At 40.9% G+C, this 22,500-nt stretch overlaps 2 protein-coding genes across 6 annotated transcripts in view; both read right to left on the reverse strand.

Annotated features, from left to right (window-relative positions):
- The window catches only part of mettl16 (methyltransferase 16, N6-methyladenosine), a 32,853-nt gene extending 23,740 nt beyond the window's left edge, over window positions 1-9,113 (reverse strand). The window contains exons 1-2 of one of the 2 annotated variants that reach the window (XM_028573229.1): window positions 9,025-9,113; window positions 7,117-7,254 (exon numbers count right to left, since the gene is read on the reverse strand). In XM_028573229.1, the coding sequence (XP_028429030.1) occupies window positions 7,117-7,244 (128 nt within the window). In that variant the 5' untranslated portion in view covers window positions 7,245-7,254; window positions 9,025-9,113. Of the gene's footprint in view, window positions 1-7,116; window positions 7,255-8,914 lie in introns of both variants that reach the window. The other variant, XM_028573228.1, reaches the window with a different exon arrangement.
- A 609-nt stretch (window positions 9,114-9,722) lies between these two features.
- pafah1b1a (platelet-activating factor acetylhydrolase 1b, regulatory subunit 1a) overlaps window positions 9,723-22,500 on the reverse strand; it is a 49,169-nt gene continuing 36,391 nt past the window's right edge. For all 4 annotated transcript variants that reach the window (XM_028572966.1, XM_028572969.1, XM_028572968.1 and 1 more), the window contains 8 exons: window positions 22,252-22,326; window positions 21,820-22,026; window positions 18,139-18,307; window positions 16,408-16,510; window positions 16,071-16,299; window positions 14,691-14,792; window positions 14,378-14,534; window positions 9,723-13,483 (listed from right to left, as the gene is read on the reverse strand). In XM_028572966.1, coding sequence (XP_028428767.1) covers window positions 13,410-13,483; window positions 14,378-14,534; window positions 14,691-14,792; window positions 16,071-16,299; window positions 16,408-16,510; window positions 18,139-18,307; window positions 21,820-22,026; window positions 22,252-22,326 — 1,116 coding nt within the window. In that variant the 3' untranslated portion in view covers window positions 9,723-13,409. The remainder of the gene's footprint in view (window positions 13,484-14,377; window positions 14,535-14,690; window positions 14,793-16,070; window positions 16,300-16,407; window positions 16,511-18,138; window positions 18,308-21,819; window positions 22,027-22,251; window positions 22,327-22,500) is intronic.

The raw sequence follows: 22,500 nt of genomic DNA on the forward strand, positions 1-22,500 counted from the left end.
TACTCATGTCTAAGAAAAGCTGAGCCCCCCCCCCCCGAAACCGAAGTTGAGGTAACTCTCGAGCCTTGCTTTCTTTTTTGATACAGAGCAGTTATCAGCACATTTACATTTCTCCGCCATGTTTCATTCATAAAATAGTGATGCCGTGGCGGCAGGAAAAGTGAGGATACAACTAAATATATCGTTTTCATACAGACTTTTGTATACATTATATATTCTAATGTATTATCATAATTTGTTTAACATGTGCAAATATATATATTTTTTTTACCTCAACCTCAAACCAGATAAAGACTTGCGCGCCCCCCCTGTGATCTTTGCCGCCCCCCTGGGGGTGCCCGGACCCCAGGTTGGGAGCCACTGGCTCAAGGGATGTTAGTAAGCCAGTCCACCACTCTGGTCCAGACTGAAATATCTCAACAATTGTTGGATGGATTGTCATGATATTTTGTACAGACCTTTATGTCCCCATCAGGATGAATTGTAATAACTTTGGTGATCCTCTGACTTTCACTTAGCGCCACCATCAGGTCAAAATTACAATGTGTCCAATACTTTAGTTTATGACTAAATAGCTGCAAAACTAACAGTATTCCCATCAGCCTTAGCTGTACTTTGTGTTTAGTGCCAATTAGCAAATGTTAACATGCTAAACTAAGATGGCCAACATGATAAACATCATACTTGCTAAACATCATCATGTTAGCATGCTGATGGTAGCCTCACAGAGATGCTTGCATGGCTGGGGACTAGAGATGCACCGACTGACTGGCCTGTGACTGGAATTAGCAGATTTTCGCATGATCGGCCAAGACCGGCGACTGGCAGGTCAGTCTGACATATGCCGATTTTATGCCGGTCAAATGCACTCTGAAGCCGTGCAACATCTGTGCACCGCCGCTCAATCAGCCGTTTATGACATGTTATAAAGTCAGAGTATTATACACGGCTCTGCAGAGCCGTGTGCTCTACTGATCTCAGCCACTCTCTCTCTCTCTCCTCTGAGACTGAATAAGTGGAACACGAAAACCGCGGGTCCCGTGAAATATGACAGCTACAGTTTAACGGAAAATAGCTTTGGGCACACTGACTTTGATGAATTTACGGTTTATCCGACCCCAGATGAGACAAGAAGCTAACGTTAGCGAACACTGCGGTGACGGTCCCTCTGCCTCTGACGTCCCGGCTGCAGGAGGCTGTATTAATAAAAAAAAAAAAAAAAAGAAGGAAAAAAGGAGGTGCTGTATTCCTCCGACACGCTGTAACGTTACTGTTTAAAACGCTTTCCAAGTTAGTGGGGATGCATACCGCTCAAAACTAACATTAAAAACGTAATCTTGCCTCAGCGTTTAGTTTGTTGCTAAACTGTGTGTAAAATAAGCAGTGATGTTAGGTAACATTACTGTTGGCGTTCAAACAGGTCTGTGTGTGTTTTGAGAAACATCTTCATACTGCAAGGCTATATTTATTAAATTTTTATTTGCAATGTTATGGCAGAACCATTTCCTTCTTTTCACATGCAATATCCAACTTTAAAAAAAATGGATATCGGATGTGAAAAAAGGGAAATGGTTCTTCCATAACATTGCACTTTAGAGGTGTGTAAATTTCCCACACCAGGAATAATTTATATTGTTCTATTTTATAGCGATTATTATCTATATTGTTCTATGCAAAATGTTCTATTAAAGAAAAGATAGAAAATAAATATTTGTGTGTGTGCTGTAAAGTGGTTAGAAAATATGAAATCGGAATCGGTTAAAATCGGTATTGGCAGTTCAAACTCAATGAAAAATCGGAATCGGCCTAGAAAGTTGTAATCAGTGCATCTCTACTGGGGACTATTAGTCTTGTTCTTGGATAAATTACTTAAATGATTAAACTAAATTGTTTGTCAATCTTCTGTCAATCAACTAATCTAATACACTAATGGTTACACCGCCAAATACTGTTTATTAAAAGTAGATCATGAAGTCTGTTTTACTGCTAGAAACCAACATTTAAATTTTTGTCATTTCACTTTTTTTTGTCTAAAACAATTACACATAACTATCTAGTTGTCTAATTCCCCAATTGTCTAAATTTCCACACTAGATGTCCAGCCCTCACACTACCCGCCAATTGTTTGTCTGTCTGTTGGTGAACAACAGACACACAGACACTACAAAGTGATAATTAACACCTGTCACAGAAGGACATCCAGTCGAGTTTTACAGCATGCCCACACACGCACATGCTCGGCCCGCCATGAGATGATTGACTGGACACCTCACGACCACAAAAGGATCAGCCCACACCAATATGTTCACGTTCACACACAGATGTTCAGGCTCGCTGCAGTGACACCATGTCAACATTCATCTGCATAACACAGACAATAACAAGTGATTTCCTCACTGAGCAGACGGGGTACCAGTTTCATAAAACACAAACAAAGAGGGAGGAGAGTGTCTCTGTCCTGACAGATGAACAGCAGACCTCAAATACAAGTCTCACAATAACTGTCAGCTCTTACATTCATTGCTTTTGTTTTGACGGACATTTGTATCAATTGAGGAGAATTCAAAAATAAATTAATCTAAATATATAAAATGACAAGCTGCCATGTCTTGGTGAAAAAGACGAGAACCAACTTAAGATAAATCGTAAAATGCTAGTCTGGTTGTTTTTTTTACTAAAATAAACGCCCCGGACAGCAAAAGAGGCAAAATTAATTTGACAAGACTAAATACAGCTTAGCTGGCATTACAATTGCACATTTGACAGGCTTTTATGGGGTCTTGCTTTAATTTTTTTCCCCATTGTATCGTTTCTCCAAAAAAGGCCAATGTGTTGGTCATCTATCAGATTAGCAGAAACGTTGATTTACCTAATTTTCAGAAAAAAGTCAAATTTCACTGAGTTATTTAAGAAATAAATTAGATGGACAAGCAGCTCTTTGCATGGAAAAAAAACCTCAGAGATCCACTTTAAGGGGCCATCCACACGGAAACGTTTTTTTGTGCAAACGCACGTTTTGCATCGTTTGGGCCGACCGTCCAGACAAATCCTGCAAACGCATTGCCTGAAAACGCACTTTTTGGAAACCTGGTCTTAGGGTGAAAAAATCCGAAAACGGCTCTCGTTTGGTATCGTTCATCGCCACACCCCTCTTTTACACCCTCTACCACGGCCGCTGACGCCCACAACTGCAGTGAAGCTAAGCGAGCATGTCCCATCTCCGTGGTCAAACCAGCTCACTTCATCTAAATACTGTCTCTGCTCCCTGACCCTTCCCTCTGGATTCTACACAAGATATATTGCTAGTGTTATGTAGCCAACGTTAAACATCGCTAAAGTTGCTGACCACTCCAGCAGCGAAGTGACGTTAACGTTAGCTGCTATGGCTATCTGTTTATAAAGTGGAAGTAGACAACTTATCAACTAGCTAGCTAATCTGTCTGCTTATAAACTCCTTGAACGGATAATAGTAACTTTTACCACGGCTTATTGTAGAAAGGCTATTAAAAAGACATCATTCATGGATCATTGATGTTTGTTTGACTGCCGATGTTAGAGCTAGCTAACGTTAGCTCGCTACTAGTGCGCTGCAATCATGCAAAATAAAAAGCAATCCAACAGCACATTATACAATGTAAACAAAGACACGTTTTCTTGCGGTGGCCTTCATAAAATGAGCAGTGGTGAAAGGTATTATAGTCCACGGATGTATTAAGAGAACGTTATAATCTAGCTAGTCATGTTATGATGGGAAGTGGAAGTGACTATGCTCTTCTTCTCTGTTTTTCGTGAATGTCTGTAGCAGAAACAGCGCCGCCTATAGGCCTGGACTATGAAGTAGCATATTGAGTCATTTACAAGTGGATTCGTTTGGACGCAAGTATTCTTGAAACGAATCCAGGGAAGACGGGTAAAAAAAAGATTGTTTTGGTACGTGTGGACGGGGCCTAAATTACAAGCACATCACTCTGGAAAGAAATTCAAATACAGGAGGATCAGGAAGTTTGCCGAAGAACAGTAGGACATTGCAGCTGTAATTATTACTGGGGTGAAGGTGTTTATTTAGCCACATACGCCACCTCCCTTAAATCCAGTCCAAATGGAGATTCAATTAAGTGAACAATGGTAAAATGTCATCATAGTGGATTACAGCTTTTTTGTAACAAGGATGAATTCAAAATATAAGTAGGGTTGGGCATCGAGAACCGATTCCTACTCTGAATCGTTTCAAAAATTAAAATTCCAGCGGAATCGTTTCTTTATTGGAATCGTTTTTAGTTTCAAATCTGATCATGGATTCCAAATTTAACATGTGCAAGTTTCGGTTTTCTGTAGCGGCCAGGCGCTTGTTGTGTTGCAGCAATGGAGCACAGTAAGCGGCGCTCTAGTCTGGCTTTATTTTACGTTGAAAAAGCCCTGTAAAACTGCAAACCACCATTGAATCAAAATAAAACTTCTCCTCTTATTTGTGAAATAAGCATGTAACCCGTTTTAACTCGAAACTTAAATCGAAAGGAAGAATCGCAATTGGAATCAGAATCGTTAAAATCCAAACAATGCCCAACCCTAAATATAAATAATGACAAGGTATTCATTTTTGTATAAGTTTGGTATTTAACATAACACAAAATGTGACTCAATTCATTCTTCTCCAAATAAAACTGACTACTGGAAAAATACTGATTACTGTGATCGCTGGTTATAGTAATAAACTGCAGACACCAACTTGCAACAGCAGGTTAAGCACAGGTGCAAGTAACAACATTAACAATGTCTCAGTAAGCCGGTGAGCATGCACAATAGACCTTTTTCACGGCAGACATGTTGACATGCCATCGTAGGAAAAGCACAGGTGTATTCCAAACCATTAATGATGGCTGCATTCCACTTAGGAGAGGCCCTGGTATTGTGCATGCTGACTCACTGAAATAGCTTACTAGGACACTTGATGGAATTGAGCCATTGTTTGACAAGTCAAAACAGGTCTGCGCAGAATCGATCACCGGCGATCACCGCCCAATGCATGCCGGTTAAATTTGTGTCCGACTTGATCCCGACTTGCTCTGACGTCACGCACACGTGGGCAACGATAACTTCACGTGATCAAGGCGGCTGTTCTGAGAAGCAAGCAGCGTAGTTGCTTTTCACCAACTGCAAGACCCAGGCGGACCCAGGGCATGCTGGGAAACGCCAACCTCTCAGCTGATTGGTTCAGAATCGACTCGACATGACGTTTTATATAAACTTTTCATTGATTTTGAATTGGAGGGATTTTAACTATTTGTCTGATTTAAAAGTTTATTCTGTACAAACCACATGTGTGGCTGGTAGTTACATTTAGAAGAAGAGACTAAATCTGTTAGATTACGGATCATCTACAGTCTGTTATTAATTGAAATCCACAACAGATTGCATGTAGAGCATTTTGAGATCTACTCTTTCATAATAAAACAACTGGAGACTGTGTGCAAGCTGATATATGGGTCTGATAACATTTTATTAAAATCGGAATCGGACCACAGTGTTTCTGTGACTTCCTGTTCAGCCTGAAGGCTGCTGTGATCGGCTGGAAACTGTCCGACTTGACAGCGCCCCCTGCTGCTGCCTGCTCTCGTCCACTTTACAGGTGAGGCGCAGTTCATCTCCAACGAGCCTAGTGTCTGCTGTGAAAAAGGTCCATCAGGCAGGACCCTGACACCGACACAACTGAATTAAATGCAGCCTTTATTAATTAGTTACACCTTTTCTTTACCTGCTTTAACACTGTCAAAATGTCGACTATCACATTAGAAAATGTGCAAAGAAAGATGTCAAACTGTTGACATATTCACAAAATTAAAAACACCCCTGTGATTTAACCATCCACCCAATCCAAGTTTTTGTCAGAGGTTTAAATATCCACCTCATCGACATTTTTCGTTTATGAGGGCTTTATTAGTTAAAAACAAATGTAGTTCAAGTTTCTTTCCCACAGCAGCAGCAATCATGAGCTGACAGTTTGACATGAACACCACAAATCCCACCAGACATTCTTCCTTTGTTCTCCTGCCTGGACTTCTCAGCAGCATGGTGCACACACACACACACACACACACACACACACACACACACACACACACACACACACACACACACACACACACACACACACACACACACACACACACACACACACACACACACACACACACACACACACACACACACACACACACACACACTTTGTTTGTGATTGACACACCAACCTATTGTTAAAATTGGGATTTCATTTTAAATTGTCACTCAAACATAGTTTGTAAAGTTTCTCTAATGAAATAAAAGAGAGCAGCAAACAGAAGATAGAATGGAAAAGAAAAAAAAGGTCTTTTGATGTTTGGGTCCATTAATCATTTGTCCAAACTTCATCCTCCTGCTGTTTCCAGGAGCTGAATGAGCAGTAAAGATCAGACTGAGTCAGCTGGGGTGTTGCTGAATGGAATACTCCGGCAAACTGGTTAAAACTGGCGTTTCTGTACACTGCTTCAATATATAGACAATAAGTCTAAAACTATGTAGACCCGTGCACATTAGTGCCATATGATATTCTTAAACATGTCATTCCATAACTCTATGGACATTAATATGATGCTAAAACAGCATCCACTCTTCTGGTTTCAGGCTTTCCACAAGATTTTGGAAGCTGAACAGGCGGGTGCAATGCAACAAACACGTTCTTTCATTTCAGTCAATACAAACCATGCAAAATCATAATCAATCATGCAAAAGTTAAGGGAGCTGATTGGATTACATTTCAGTGGAATTGTACCTCGTACGATTTAATGTGACAAATAAAATTGACTGATTGAAAATCCAAGATGAGGCAGTCCTTAATTATGTGGACAGGGACTATACATTGTATGTGCATAATAAAAAATCAGAAGCCCACAGGGTAATAGAGCTGCTGTGTGACCATGGCCACCTCCCATTTGTTATTTTTTAACTGATGATAATGGTGAGAGATTTGAGATCAGGGATGGACAATAAGATGCACTGCAGCAGAGTACTTTCAAAAAACGAAAAACTACACACACACACACACACACACACACACGCACCCCCACACAGTCAGATACTTACACAGGTCGTCCAGCGAGGCTGGTGTGCACGTGCTGCTGGAAGTCTGGATATTTGGAGGCCAGGTAAGCAAAGTCTGGCGGTTTGTCTTTGTAACGATTACGGGGATGCATGGACTTATTCAGAGCCATGGTCAGAGCACTGATTTTAGAGAAGGGAAAAGAGACATGAGCATGAACCTGGGTGAACTTACAGCAAGGCCCAAACTAAATAAACTTAGCACAAAAAGTAAGGAAATTTGTGTTTGGTAGATTATTTCTCTGTGGTAACAATGTTTTTTGGCAATAAATCTTATACCGCTGGAAAGCCTGTTTAGTTCCCTTTCAAATGGTTCCCCATTTGTAAGGAAGATGCATTTGTGGGATGATCAGCAGCGCTGAGTATGTGGGTTGCGCCCATGAAAAATTTGCCAAATCTTCTCTGATAATGCCAAATAGTTTATTCTGCCATTAACTCGTTTGGTGGATTGGATGATTGTAGTTTGAAGAAACAAGACATTGTCATTTTAACAATTTATTCATTTCACAAAAAGGAGCCTCAGTAGCATGTGGAAGAACCATACACAGCCACACCAGCCTGGTCACACACTGCTGTGGGATGGCATCCCATTCTTGAACCAGCATTTGTCGCAAGTCAGCCAACGTGGTTGTGTTGGTCACTCTGGCACGAACTGCACGCCCAAGCTGATCCCACAAGTGTTCAATGGGGTTGAGGTCAGGACTGCTGGCAGGCCTTTCCAACCTCTCCACTCCCACATTCTGGAGGTAGTCTCTGATAAACCTCGCTCTGTGGGGGCGAGCGTTGTCATCTTGGAGGATAGACTTCGGTCCCAGACTGTGGAGATATGGGATTGCCACTGGTTGCAGAATCTCATCTCTATATCTCTCTGCATTGAGATTGCCTCCAATGATGACAAGCCTCGTTTTTCCAGTGAGGGAGATGCCGCGCCACACCATCACACTGCCTCCACCAAAAGGTGTTACTCTATCGGTGCAGCAATCAGCATAGCGTTCTCCACGTCTTCTCCAGACTTTGACCTTATGATCCAACTGCCGTAGGCGGAATCATCCAATTGGCAAATTTTTCATGGGCGAAACCTACATACTCAGCACTGCTGCTCATCCCACAAATGCATCTTCCTTACAAATGGGGCACCATTTGAAAGGGAACTAAACAGGCTTTCCAACGGTATAAGATTTATTGCCAAAAAGCATTGTTACCACAGAGAAATAATCTACCAAACACAAATTTCCTTACTTTTTGTGCTAAGTTTATAAAGACCATATAAGATATGATAAGAGCACTGACTAAACCTTGTTTTGGAGCTTAAGTTGACTTTGAACCCGCTAACAGGGTTAACATGTGGTGATAGTTAGCCATTTATTTATTTGCAAATGGCATTATTGACTAACCTTAGTGTCATTAGTCATCTATATAATGCTATGCTACTCAGCATGGGCAACTAACTACGGTTGGTACTGACAGGGGTTAAAGCAAGACACCATTTGTGAGCCTGACATGCTGCCCTGGAGGAAATGTGTAACTCTACAATGTATTGTAAAACTGCACCATGCCTGAGAACTTTAAGCCATGTACAGGTGTTAATGGGTGCACTCAAACTACATTTAAACTGTGACTTAAACTAACTTCGTTGGATTTAAATGTGGGGAACTAATTTAAATTTTCCAAACTGGAGTAAAAACTTACGGAAACTAAATCACGTTAACGGATTCTAGGAGCTAACGTTAACGTTACGCTAACATTTTAAGCTAATATGTAACCAGTATTTGTGCCTGCCTACCTTTTATTGTAGTATTGTCCGTGGCAAGATGAAGCCTGTTATTATTGTCCGAATGTTGATGACTTTATTGAACTAAACAACTGTGTAGGAAAAGCTCACACACAACTCACGTTGTCCAAACGTTGTTCACTTTCTGTAACTCTCTTCCTGGATGTCTGCGACGTCACCTCTCTACGGCGAAGCGTGTTGACGTCATACAAAAACTAGTCCCATGTTTCAGTTGTCAAAATTGTTTGTGTCACATATTTGTGAAAATATGCAAATAAAGTTGGGGATACATTTTGGGGGAAATCACTTACCCATCTCTTTTACAAATGTTATTGTACTGTTTTTTCAACATGATGAACAATATTTAAAACTGTTGTTGAAGTTGTTTCCTAAAGAATACCCATGTTAATTATTTCCCTTCAAAACCCTAAATTTCCGCTGAACTCATTAGATATAAATAAAGACACTGGAACTTAACTTATATTACAATTCCACCTTTTAAAGTAAAGCTGGCATTTTTTTTTCTTCTTTTCTTCTTTTTACTTCATTGTATGACCAAGCTTTGATTGTACCTCCATTTTACATTTATATTTTTATGATGAATGCAGAATTTTTGATCCATTAAGTTTTGGGGAAAATACAATTAAATAATCTGATATGTCAACCCTTAATCATAATTGTATTAATCCCACTTCAAATGAAACTAACTGGTGTGAAATTCAAACTTTAGCTCAATTTTGTCCCAATATACTATTGTTTATAATAGTCTTCACCTTCAGTATAAATAACAGCTCCAAACAAATAAGCAGGACAAGACAGATGCAGATTTTCTTCTTTTATTATATTGCAAACAATAATGACATCCAGGTATATTGTTAACAGTTTGCTGAGTGAAGAGTGAGACCTTAGTGGCGAAAACATCATGAGCTCTCCTGGAGGAGCTTGTTGTGTAGTCTGAAGCTCTTGGTTGTGGTTAACAAGCAGGTTACAGAGGACAGGTGGACTTGAAGCCTGAGGAAATGACCTACAGACAGTCAAAACGTGTCTGTCAGTCCATTCACACACCAGACCAGAGCAGAACAGGGATTGTTTGGGACCTGCGAATGGCAAAAAGGGGATTTTCTTCATCACTTGCCTACAACACAACAGATGTGTTGTAGCTTTTCCCACAGTTTCTTAAAAAAACAAAAAACAGAACACAAATCGTCCTGACCTTTTTGATTAACCGCCTTCCTTGAGTAAAACCAAGGCAGGGAATTACGTTTCTAATTTACATTTTATGGCCTGGCATGTCATAGCGTGATCCTGAGGAGACAAGCGTCATTATCAACAACAAAAGGAGGCTGATTTCTCAAGCTAAACCAGATTGTACTTACAAATGTCTCCATTTTTGGCTTCAGCTAGAACATTTAACACATTGGCATCTTCATTAGTCATGCCAAATTGTACTACAAAATTAGCTGATTCTCCACCCAGTCTTTGCCTCAGAAGTTAGGACAGAGAAAACAGCTTGTAGAAAAATAAGACCTTTGTAAAGGGGCACAAACCTAAGGGAGACATGGGTTATATTCCCTGAAATAGAGGGTTTCTCCTTTGGGACATCCTAGTCCGCCACAATCCCATTGCATTTACAGAAAAAGAGTTAAACCTCTTTCAAATAGCATCACACACACAACAAAACCAGCCTTTCTACAACCAATGAATAGAGCTGTCTGAACTCAAGTCAGCCGACCAAGGACACAGCAATGTAAGAGGAATAGTTGGATATTAAAATACGCTTATTTGCTTTCTTGCCGAGAGTTAGGTTTGAGGGAAAACTTGATAACACTCACATTGTACAATAAATATGTAGCTGTAGCCAGCAGCCACTTAGCTTAGCATAAAGCGGATATGGCTATCCTGACCATAGACATATATACATACATGTTTAATACATACATGTATATGCGGCATCTATGTATATATGTCTATGATCCTGAATCTGTCCTATGGAACGGAGCAGTTGCCGGGCAACCAATGAGACTCCAGCAGGTTCCAGGGAAATTTTTAATTCACAATTTTCTAAAAAGAATACCCAACGTTCACTATTTCTGGTATGTATGCTAAGCTACGCTAACTGGCATCATCTTTACAATACTAGTGAGTGGTATTGATATTCTTGATGCTCAGCAAGAGAGCAAATAAGCGTATCTACTAATCAAACTACTTTAGGTACACAAGGACAGTTTCTTTCACCTCACTATTCAAACCAATTGGCCTGTGATAGGATCCGTTATTTAAGCTTTTAAAATAGTATTGTTCTGACAGCTCTGCCTCTGGTGCAGGTTTACATGCAGCAGTGCTACATCAACAGGTCACATTAGGCTCACAGTAGCCACTAGCAGGAGCTTGAGCAGCAGATCGCCACATCCAGTACACACAGGAAGAGGAAAATGTGGCAAAGAAGCGAAGATAAGATCAGTTAAGCAGTGGAACTCTTTATTAGCCAAGAACTGCATTGGAATGAAAAAGGCTAAATCAGAAATTATAGGCTTATGCATTTATCGTCGTCATTAAATTTTAACGTAGTCTTTGATCATCATTAAACGACCAAAGATTTAGTGAAACAGGGATGTGCAAGATTAATGAATCACCTTGTCAGCTATAGTTAGAAGCAAGATGTTTCATTTATTTTGTCCTCCAAGGGAAGCGGAATGGTCGTTTCTACAGCATGGACTGGTTTACAGTTTTTCTTTCGGTTACAGCTCCACAAAGATCAAAAGCTGAACATTAGAGGAAAGCCACTCAGAAGACGTTTGCATACGTGTGAGGTGGTCTGTGGGGTTTGTCTGTAGAGATCCTCGCTGCTCAGGCTTTTAGCATTCTCCTCCATATCTAATCCAGGAGCTGCCACTGCCTCTTTTTACAGTGAGGAGCTCTTTACAACAACAAAAAAACACCTTAGCCACCTCAGCATCAGACCCCTCTATACAGAAAGAAAGAAAAAAACAAAAAAAACAGCATCCACACATCACATAGCATGTCTGCTGCTAGCATTTCCTCACTAATTCTAAATTCCCATCCAGTTCATCCTTTAGTGCGATAAAAAAAATTGCCAAATCTCTTAACAAGCTAAATTTACATTTCATATTTTCACAGAAAACTTTTTTTTCTTCTTTTACTCAAAACCATTTTTATTATGCAGAACATATTTCACCCCTTAGAAATTAGAGATCTTTGCACATCCCAGATAACAAACCCAGGGGGCTCACTTTGACTCCTCATCATCATGCCTTTATGGTTGCTTTTTAGCGGGTTTAAATTACACAAGGCTTCCTTTTGCAGCCTTAAGAGGCGCCATTGGGACAACTGAGCATCTTTTGACTTTACATAATTCCTATGGTACACCAACCCCGACTGGTCAGGGGACTAGAAGTGGACAGAGGCTTCAGTTCAACAAAAGTCTTGCATGCAAGGTCACAGGAAATCATCTCCTAAAGGGAGATACACCCAAGGTCTTTATCAAGTGCTAGAGATTAATCAGGTGTAATCCCTGAACCTTGCTCAGGTGATACTGTGACCCAGGGCGCTCACTGACAGCAGAAGCCAAACAATCTTGCTCTCTACGTTGGGCTTCTCGTGAAGAACTCAGTGCAGTTATTCACAAAGCCACTTGTTATTCTTTGCTGCAGATTCATTAAATTGGATAATTCATCTAAAGCCTAGCAGTGGTTCATGTGCCACCATGACAAGAGTACAAAGCTGTTTTTAAGCCCCCAAGGTCCAAGGACAACAGTTTGAAACATTCGTATATACAGCCATTAAAATATTACCTAGTTTCACATAAAGAGAAATGGTATGCACACTTGAGAAGTGATGTTATAAAGCTACAGATTATTTCAATAACAAAGCCCCACAGACAATCGTATCTTAGCGCATCATATATGCTTTTCCAGCGTTATCTCTGAAAGTTTCACCAAGCTAGGCACCAACAGACTACGACAGTGAAGGAGAAAAATAACAAAAAAAAAAAAAAATCCTAAATAAAAAAATAGACAAAAATAAATCTTACACATAAAGACACTGTCATTTCTTAAATTAGCGGTTTTTAGTGCCCTACATTTTACACCCAGTCAAAAACATCTGCCTTCGGTTGGTCGGTAAGGCTGCGTGACAGACGGCCAGCCCCGTGGTAAACCTATGGTACTTCTAGATGTTACGGAAATTTACAGTATACAATTTTGGATTACCATGCAAGAATACTTTTTTTGTGTAACATTTAATAGCTCGATCTACATCCAGGAATAATTTACATAGAAGGACAATAGTTATTGGACCAGAGAGAGCAATGGGTAAATAACCATGGTGGTAAGTGCAGCCGGAGGAGACGGTGTGCAGATGAGGTTTAGGTTAAGTGAGACGGGAAGGTGGGATGAAAGGGGAGGTGGAATGGCAGGAGGGGAGGTGGGATCCAGAGGAGCGCCTGGGTAATTGGGGGTGGTGGTGGTCCAATCCTCCAAGGTCCAAATCAGCGGCACTCCCACACTTTTACTGTCTGATCTACACTCCCAGTGACCACGTAGGGAGCAGCCTTGTGGAAATCTGTGGAAGAAACCAAAAAGATCATCAGAACAAAACAAAAGAGAGGAAAACCTATTTAAATGAAAACAAGCGGCCTAGATTCAGATTCAAAACCAGTAATTTCTGAGTCTTTGTTAAAAGTTGTAATTGTAATAAAAAAATTTAAACAAAAATAAAATAAAAACATCTTTAAAAAAACAAAACAAAACAAGAGTAGCCATATACATGTGCTGTTCCTTGTGACAGGTCTGCGGATGTGGAACAAATGGAATTTATGACCCGCCATTCTTCAAATGGGTCAAAATATGAGCAGCCAATACTATACTTGTACAGACTATGTGTGGGAAACAGCATTATCATCTGAAAAGTATCCTGGTTCTAGACCTTACTGCCTACAACTCTGATTTTTTTTATTTTTTAGAAAATGGGGGAAATAATAATTTTCCCCAATGATTTCAAACAAAGGTGCTTTGTCTTTTCCACACCACTCCAGAATGCTTAACATCAATGGCTCACAGCGATATCCTCTTTGGTTGAAGTAGGATTTAAGAGGACTGGGTTTCAAACGGCTTGCCAAGGAAAAGTTGGCTGAAGAGCTCCTCAAGAGAGTTACCGAGCCTTGATCTGCTGAAAAGCTGCATATACGAGGAGGGGGGAGGTGGGAAAATCCTAGAGCGCTTGTCTACCGCTTAAAGCCCAGCTGCCAGCAACCCTCAGGACGCTCAACACATGCCGGTGGAGACACTGGGCTTCTTTACAATTACTCAACCTTTGGCTAAAGCAGACATTTGTGAAACCAGCTCCACTGTCCAATGAATGTGGAATAAACAGGTTCCTGCTGCACTTTAGGAGACTAACTGGTCAAACAATAACAAGTGTGAAGCTTTATTTTTTTTTATTTTTTTTTTAGCTTACCCAGAGAGGTAACAAAGTGTTCGTGGGCACACAGGGTTTTCATGCAGCGCTTGTTCTTGTAGTCCCAGATCCTTAAGGTCTTATCATCTGCACAGGTCACAATAAACTTGCCTCCAGGGTGGAAGAGGATACCACGCACCCAGTTGTCATGGCCAACCTGTGAGACAAACACACACTGCTAAAGACACCAGTTGCGAACCAATTCATCGCACTAATAAAGCAAAATGTTCTCATTCTAAAAATGTCACCCAAATATTAAAATATACATACAAATAACAAATAAAAAAAATTTTTAGTCTAAGATGGTCCTCACCAGTGTCATAAGGCACATGCCAATGCTAACATCCCACATCTTGATGGTTTTGTCTCTGGAGCCAGACAGCAGGAAGGGGCCTGGCTTACCACTCTTCTTGGTCTGGTTAAGAACAAAGGGGAAACATTTAATACAAATAATGGTGCAAAACTTATACCAAGTAGAATAAAATACTACGAATTATTTTGAATTATCTCATCAATTCCTGTTTTACAAGATAAAAAGAAAAAAGCACATTTGAAATCCACTGCGGAAAGGGAGATTAGCTTGAATAAATTCATTAACTGCAACATTTACCACCAAGTACTGTTCACACAAAAATGTTTGAAAGCTGTGTCAGGCATTCTGGCAACTAACAGTCATTACATGCCTGATAGTTTTAACTGCATCGGTGGAGCTTGTGCTCAAACAGGCTGGCAGGTGCATCTAAACAATAACTGGAGAATCAGTGAAGCTGTGTTTCACTGCTTCGGTCTGTTAAAATGTTTAAGGATGTAGTAATGTCTTGTAATGTTACTGTGGCGTTAATGAAGTTGAAGTTTTAAAAAGAAAAATAAGGAAAACAGAAATCACTGTACCAGAACAAAAAGAGAAGCAGAACATCCCAAATAAAATACCTGGGGGTATTTTGTGTGCATGTTTCACTTGAATTAAGTAAAAAAGAAATTAGCTTCTGTACAAGCGGGACAGTGTTTTCCACTGCACACAGGTTAGACTGGGACAACTGCTACAAGCAAATATTGTTTTAATCTGACACGGCTACAATTGGACACACTTGAAATCACAAGGCATGAGGAGGCAGTCTGGTCTGACTCTAGGCTATGCTGATATTCAGATTATCACAGATTATGTAAGCACACTCTTCATTTCCAGCCAGTCTGTTCACATGGCTGTCAGTCTGAGCAGTGACCTATGAGACTCATTGAAATGGCTACGCATGTAGAGAAGGAACAGATTCTGCATCATGTGATAGTGTCAAAAAGCGTTTATCACTGAGTGAAAACATTACATGACCATGCATTTACCAGTTAGTTCTGCTTTTACTCAAGGATGCACATCAGCTCCATCACCACACTTTGTGTTTGATGGTTGTACAATAATGACTGTCTTATTGCTCAGTCGGCTGACCAGTAAGTTATCATCTCATACGGGCCAGCGTCTGAAAAAATTTTTTTTTGTCCCACCAATTGTTCATCAGTGAATGGCCAGTTAGCACACCTCACATGATCTGCCACTGTTCCACTGTATGTTCTGCTGTGCTTTCATGATTAAGCACACTGGACACCACCTGAGTATTGGTCTGAAATTGTTACATTGAACTCTGTAGTGTAACTTTGTCTGAGTGTAGCCCTCAAGAAAGAGGTCTGAGCAGTCTTTTACCTCGGAGCCTGTGGCCTCTTGGATGGTGGGGTGGGCGCTCTCTGGTGCCCAGGAGATGCACTCCACCACATGTTCGTGCTCCCGCAGCTCAGCCTTGCAGTCTTTGGAGGCCACGACCCACACACGCACTGTTTGGTCGTTGGAGCAGCTGGCAATCAGTGTGCCGTCCTGGTTGGGCCGCACCATACGGACCCACTCCCTGTGGCCTGTGAAGGTCTTCACACAGTAGCTGATGCACAGAAAACAGTAAAAGAGTTATCATGTTGTCAGAGTGGATTTGATCAACCAAACAGAATATCATGCTTAAAAAACACAGTGGTCTATAGAGGGTGCATACCCAGTTGCCACCTCCCACATTTTTATGGTTTTGTCCCTGGAGGCAGAAACGATGTGATCTCCATTGGGCATGATGGCTACAGACGAAACATTGTGGTCATGTCCTGGAAAACAGAAAAGATAAAATCAAGATCTCAATAAGAGCCAAGACCATTATAAAACTTTCTGAACACAAAACCACATTTGAAGCTTGTGTAAAATGTAATCAAATCATTTCAACACCTAGATTTCCTTCTTTACTATAAACAGAGGAGTCCTACTCGAAATTCAGCAGTCATTTTCTTTTTCTTAAAAAAAAAAAAAAAAAAAAAAAAAAAAAACACACCTTTAGCCACCAAGAGCGCCAAAAAAACAATAGATTTGGTTGTAATTAGCCAATTAAATTAGCTGGGGCTTACTTTGTTCCACAGAGAATAAGAGATGCCTAATTACATAGATGCTGGGCCATATTTAAGCTGCTAAACAGTCAAAGACAACACTAAGTGTTCTCTAAAAGGCCAGCTTAACAGTATGTGTGTGTCTGTGCATCAGGCTCCAATAATCGGTGGCAGCTACACAGAATAGTGCTAACGGTGCTGAAGAGGGTAATTAAACTGCTGTCCAAATCTGCACTAATCTACTTCACCAGTTGGCCTCATGTTTTTTATTTTAAGATGTAAAAAAAGGAGTGAATAAAAAAGGAGGTAAGGATGAGTAGATGAATTAAAAGTGAATGGAGATGTGAGTAAAAATAAGGATAGATGGAGGGGAAATCGAACAAAACTAGACAGTGGGCTCAGTTTAATAGGTTTTAGACGACGATGTGTGCACAGATTTCCTGCAGTGTGAACGCAGCTCGTCTGTTAGAGGAAGTGTGCCAGTAGCATACACCCTCCTCTACAACAAAAATGATTGGCAGCCAGTGAAATCGGTTGCTCAATTGTACAAAATGCAGGATTTACAACTCCAGCATAAATGAATGAATGCCAGAGCGCTTCTTGTCTGCTCGCTAAGTAGGCTTATTTATTTCACCGATATTCATTCATGTCTGCTTCACAGTCAGACATTAATAGGCACTTCTAGCAGACTTATAAAGAGAAGAACAAAAGGCTTCATATTGTTTGGGCTGCTGCTGGCTTGTTGGTGGGGGGCCTTCTCACAATTACAACAAGGGGGGATTCTCAAAATCAGCAGGGCCTGAGGGCACATGTAGACTGCTGCCATAATTTACTTGGCAATTAGGGTGTGTAAGTAAGTGTGTGTGTGTATGTGTGTGTGTGTGGGGGGGCAGTGAAGATATGACCAATGGTGTCGTAAAGTATTAGATAAGAAAAAGATTATGTAGATACTAGGCTTATTAAAAAAAAATTCAAACCATTTCTTTACAATTTAAATATCTATTTATGTATCCAAATGCCTGTAATTGCTGTGGTGGCAGACAAGATGGCTAAAACAGTCCGTTTATCAGAGCTGGTTGTGAATCTCAGTGTAGGGTGCTGTGACCTGGAGCAGATTGAGGCTCATCAGCAGCATCAAATGTTATAACGAACAGCATCTGCACCACCTGAGCCCTGCGTACAGTCACAAGCTACATTTATGATGCAATGACGTGGAAACCATAACAGAGCTTGTTTACATCGGCAACACAAATGGTAGCAGCTGTGATGCATCGCTCCAAATTACTGCCAATGCTCATCGAAAAAGTGGTCATACCAAGCATTTCTTAAAGAAATAAACTGTTTTATCTTATTACCATGCATGGTCCTGATGCACTCAAAGCCTTGGAAATCCCACAGCTTAATAGTCATGTCTGCAGAGCAGGATGCTAGCAGTTTTCCGGTTTGGTCAAAAGAGATGTCCTGCACCGAATCTGTGTGGCCCTTCAGTGTGCGTTCAAAGTCTCCTGTCTCATAGTCCCACACCTGGAGAAGAGAACATACTCAAACATTAGCTTTAGAGAAACCTATGTATAAGAGAACATACATATTTTATAAAGTCTGTATATTACTGAGAAACACGTGTATGCTCTTCATTTAAAACTGAATCCCTTTCCAAGGCCCAGTAAAGCCCACAAATGTCACATCATCTGTGGCCCCATGTCAACTCAGCTGGACAGTCCAGCAGCCAAAACAAGCTGAGAAGAGAGAACCAAGCTGTCCAGAGCAGTCATATTACAATCGCTACCAAAAAAAAAGATATGCTGATGGCGGAACACCTAAAATTACCATACTGCAATAACATTCACCTTAAGAGCTTAGACAGGCCTCAGTTTGCAGACACCACACACTCTTTGTATATTGAATTACAGAGTCTGTGATGCATAGCTGTTGCTAGTGGCAGAGATGCATGTGCCAGGAGGCTGATTAGGGTTACAGTTAGGTCTGATAAAAACAGAGAGACAGTTTATTGTGCGGAGTATGACACTGCCAGTTGGAGTACAGACAGAATATAGAGTGTACAATAGTAAGCCTAATTTTCTAGTCTGAGAAAGAGGTTACATTTCTAGATTTCGAAGCAGACAGACGGTTTGTCACTGAGGGATAAACCCTCATTGGTTTCTCTCTTGGGGTAGGGGATTTTGGGCAGACGGTGACAGGAGACCCCCCCCACTCTCCTCCCCCACAGACAGTGCAGATGGCTGCAAGGTACAAAGTGCGGGGGGGGTTATGTGTTTGGAGGTACACCAGGTTTACACACAAAACAGTATTTAGCAGCAGCATCTAAAGCACGCATAAGCCATTAACTACCTGTAACTCAATGCTGTGTCAAAACCGGCTCCTACGGACATTCCTCCGGGACATTATTAAAGCCAAAAACCTGCCCTTTTTCATGATAATTAATAGTAATTTCTTTCAGAGAAAATGCCCTGGTTCTTTGTCATTCAAATCCCAACAATAATACAAATACTTTATTTGATATGCCATTTATGAGGTAAGCAATAAGTAAGCTGACACCCAAGCTCTTTGCCCTCGTTTAAATTAACCTAGCCTCTGGTTGAAATGTCTAAGTGAGCACAGTGCTACGCCTAGGACTTGCTGATTTACATACTGTGAAAGGTTAGTTGAACTCAACGTAACATTGAACTCAACGTAACATCTTGCCATGCAAAGATCTGCCACGTTAGCAAGAGGAGAGAGAATGAGATAAAAGAAGGGGAGGATGAGGACCAGAGAATTGCAAAACTAAAGCAGTAAGGTACAATGCGAACAGAGGAATAAGAAAAGAAATGGTGAAAGGGAAAATGGTTTGACTATAGAAAACAAAACATGTGACACCTAACACCCTTCATGAATAAGGGTAAAGACAGGCAGCCTCTAGCTTTGTTCCAGACCTCTGACTCGCCGCCCGCATCTCAGGTATGTTCAGACATTAAGAAAGTCAACAGCCTCTCTGCATAGCTTGCTAACTAGATAGCTACATGCATTCATGAGCTACATCAAGTAGCCACAAAAATGCCGGCATGAGATTGATGCATCTGTACAGGTTGTTGTAAGTCGACATACAGAAATAACTCAAACTCTTTCTTGGCCTGGGCCAGTAACTTCCTGGAGTCTCTGCTGGTTGAATGGCAACCGATTCCAGCCAAGAAATAGTCACAAAACCCCTTAATTAGTGAGCTTTGGAGATGGTGGATGTTGTTACCTCAGGAGAGAGCCAGGTTATCGGTTTCCAATCTTTATGCTAAGCTAAGCCCTTGCTGGCTCAATCTTCTCATTGAACTTATGACAACAAAGCCAAAAAGTGTATTTCTCAATGTCTAACTACTGCTTTAAGTTCACTGCTCTAGGACAATAAACAGGCCAACATGAGCACTGTCAAGCTGAATGAGTGAAATGAAACAAAATGGCAGTTCAGTCTGATTATCAGGCTAGGCAGCCTCACTGGCATGAGGTGAAAATGAGCTGATAGTCTCTCAGTCAGTGACAGAGTGTAAAGAGCACAAGGTCTACTCCTCAGTTAAAAATTTAACAGCTGTTCAAGAGGAGAAAAGTAGGACACAGGGAGAGTCAGGCCAAGGCCCAAAAAGACGATGCAACCAGGAAAAGAGGTGCAAAGCGGGGCCGAGTTTTAAATTTGGGCCAAGGCCTTACTCCTCCTGCGGGATGGATGGCTCCGACAGTGGGTAGTGATGGTTGGGCAGCTGATGCTTTAAGTGAAAGATAAATGAGGCAGGATGCTGGGAGGCGGGGTTGTAGTGGGAGGGAGGGGGGAAGGGAGGGGGGAAGGGAGGAAGATGCCAAAACGGAGAGAGGAATACATGCTGTGTGGGTGTAGCTGAGGAGATGAACATGCGTCTCTCATTGTCTCATGAATAAAATATACAGAACAAACAGCTCAACATAGTATTGCCATCACCAGGGTACTCTAACCAGATGTTTCAGAGAGACTTACCATCAACATCTATATTGTCACCATGTAAGATTTGTCTTAATGAATAACCTTAACTCTGCGACACATGACTGAATCTGTGACCTCAGTGTGACATCAATACTGTTGTCTTATCATCATCAATGTCAGACAACATTCTGACACTATTTTGCTTTATTACAAATAAGCCTGAAAAAAACAACAAAAAAAAAAAAAAAAAAACTACAAGGGCACACCGAGAGTGCAGACCTCCACCAAGGCATCTCACAATGTTAACGCAGTGTAAATCTTCCAAATTGGGAACTAGTTTTTTTGATTATTCCAACACCACCTAAATGCAGGACAAATGCCCTATCAAGCACAGTTAAAGTGAAAAATAACCTGTGTATCCGACCCGTAACTCTAATCCGCTCCAAAATTGAATAGGTTATACCTTGACCTGTGCAACACCAAGATTCATGAATATCGGGCCAGTACTTTCTCGTAAATCCTGCTGACAGTCAGACAAGCAAAGCCAAAAATGCAACCTCCTTGGCGGAGGAAAATCTGTTTATTATGATGCTTCATTTGAGCATTACACATTACATGTCCAAAGTGAATAATGTCCCAAAAACCCAAGATGTCAGATAAGCATGGCAGCTGCATTTCATCCCTGGAAAACTGAAATGTTTCAAGATCATCATAAGAATTGTAAGGGTATTACCCCTGTTTCTATAACCTACTGTGGCCTTAGAAAACTTGATGTGCAGTAAGAGCTGTATGTACTTAAAGTACATGGTTATGGAGACTTCATTAGCTGTTTCATGGATTTGCACACCTTCAGCTCCAAAGACGGTAAACTAATCAGGAAAATCACCTGATGCAGCTTTTATTTGGAAAACCTGCAGATTCCCAACTCTCTGCAGTACATGGTTTGAAAACCCTGAAAAACAGTTGAAACGCCATTTCAAATAATAATAATAAAAAAAAAAAGATTACAGAGATTAGTTCCACAGCCCCATTTGAAGGCAAGCTATGCAACAAATCCATTGTCGGACCATCACTGCCATCATCCAGCAGCACTGACCTTTATTGTTGCGTCCTCAGAAGCAGACACCATAACACTGAAGACTGGGTGGAAGATCACTCGGGTGACTGGACTGCGGTGGCCACTTAGCGCATACCTTTCTGGTGGGCGAGGGATCCACTCTTTGGGGTCTCGTTTCTGACTTACGGGCCCACCCAGGGTGATCTCCTCCTTTGCTTCGTTCAATTTGGATTCAAGCTCCATCACCTTCAAGAAGTGTACAGGTACACGTTAACAGTGTATACGCAGAAAGTTCAGTATACTGAAATATGCTGTGTGTGTGTATATATATATATATATATATATATATATATATATATAGTTAACAGTAGATTTATCGATGTTAACAGTAGATTTAGCAGTAAGGCCATGTATCATTTAAAGGAATACAATCCCCACAAGCATTCTTTGAGGAGAAACCCCTCCACAAACCTTCTTTTGTAATCTGATGACTGAGGTCCATTTCTTTTCCAAAAGGCCAGCATACTTCTTATCCAATTCTTCATTCTGTGGAGAAAAGAGGGGGCAAAAGAAAAAAAAAAAAAAAAAAAAAAAGATATCAGGCAAACATGTGAAGAAAGCCAATCAAAGTTGTGGGCTCAGCATAATCGTTGAGGCCAGCGGGAGGGGGGCCAGCTGGGGTGGCATGCTGAGGTCTTTGGCTATAGTAAGAAAGAACAC

This window comes from Perca flavescens, chromosome 3 (genome assembly GCF_004354835.1).
Source record: "Perca flavescens isolate YP-PL-M2 chromosome 3, PFLA_1.0, whole genome shotgun sequence".
Lineage (NCBI taxonomy): Eukaryota > Metazoa > Chordata > Actinopteri > Perciformes > Percidae > Perca > Perca flavescens.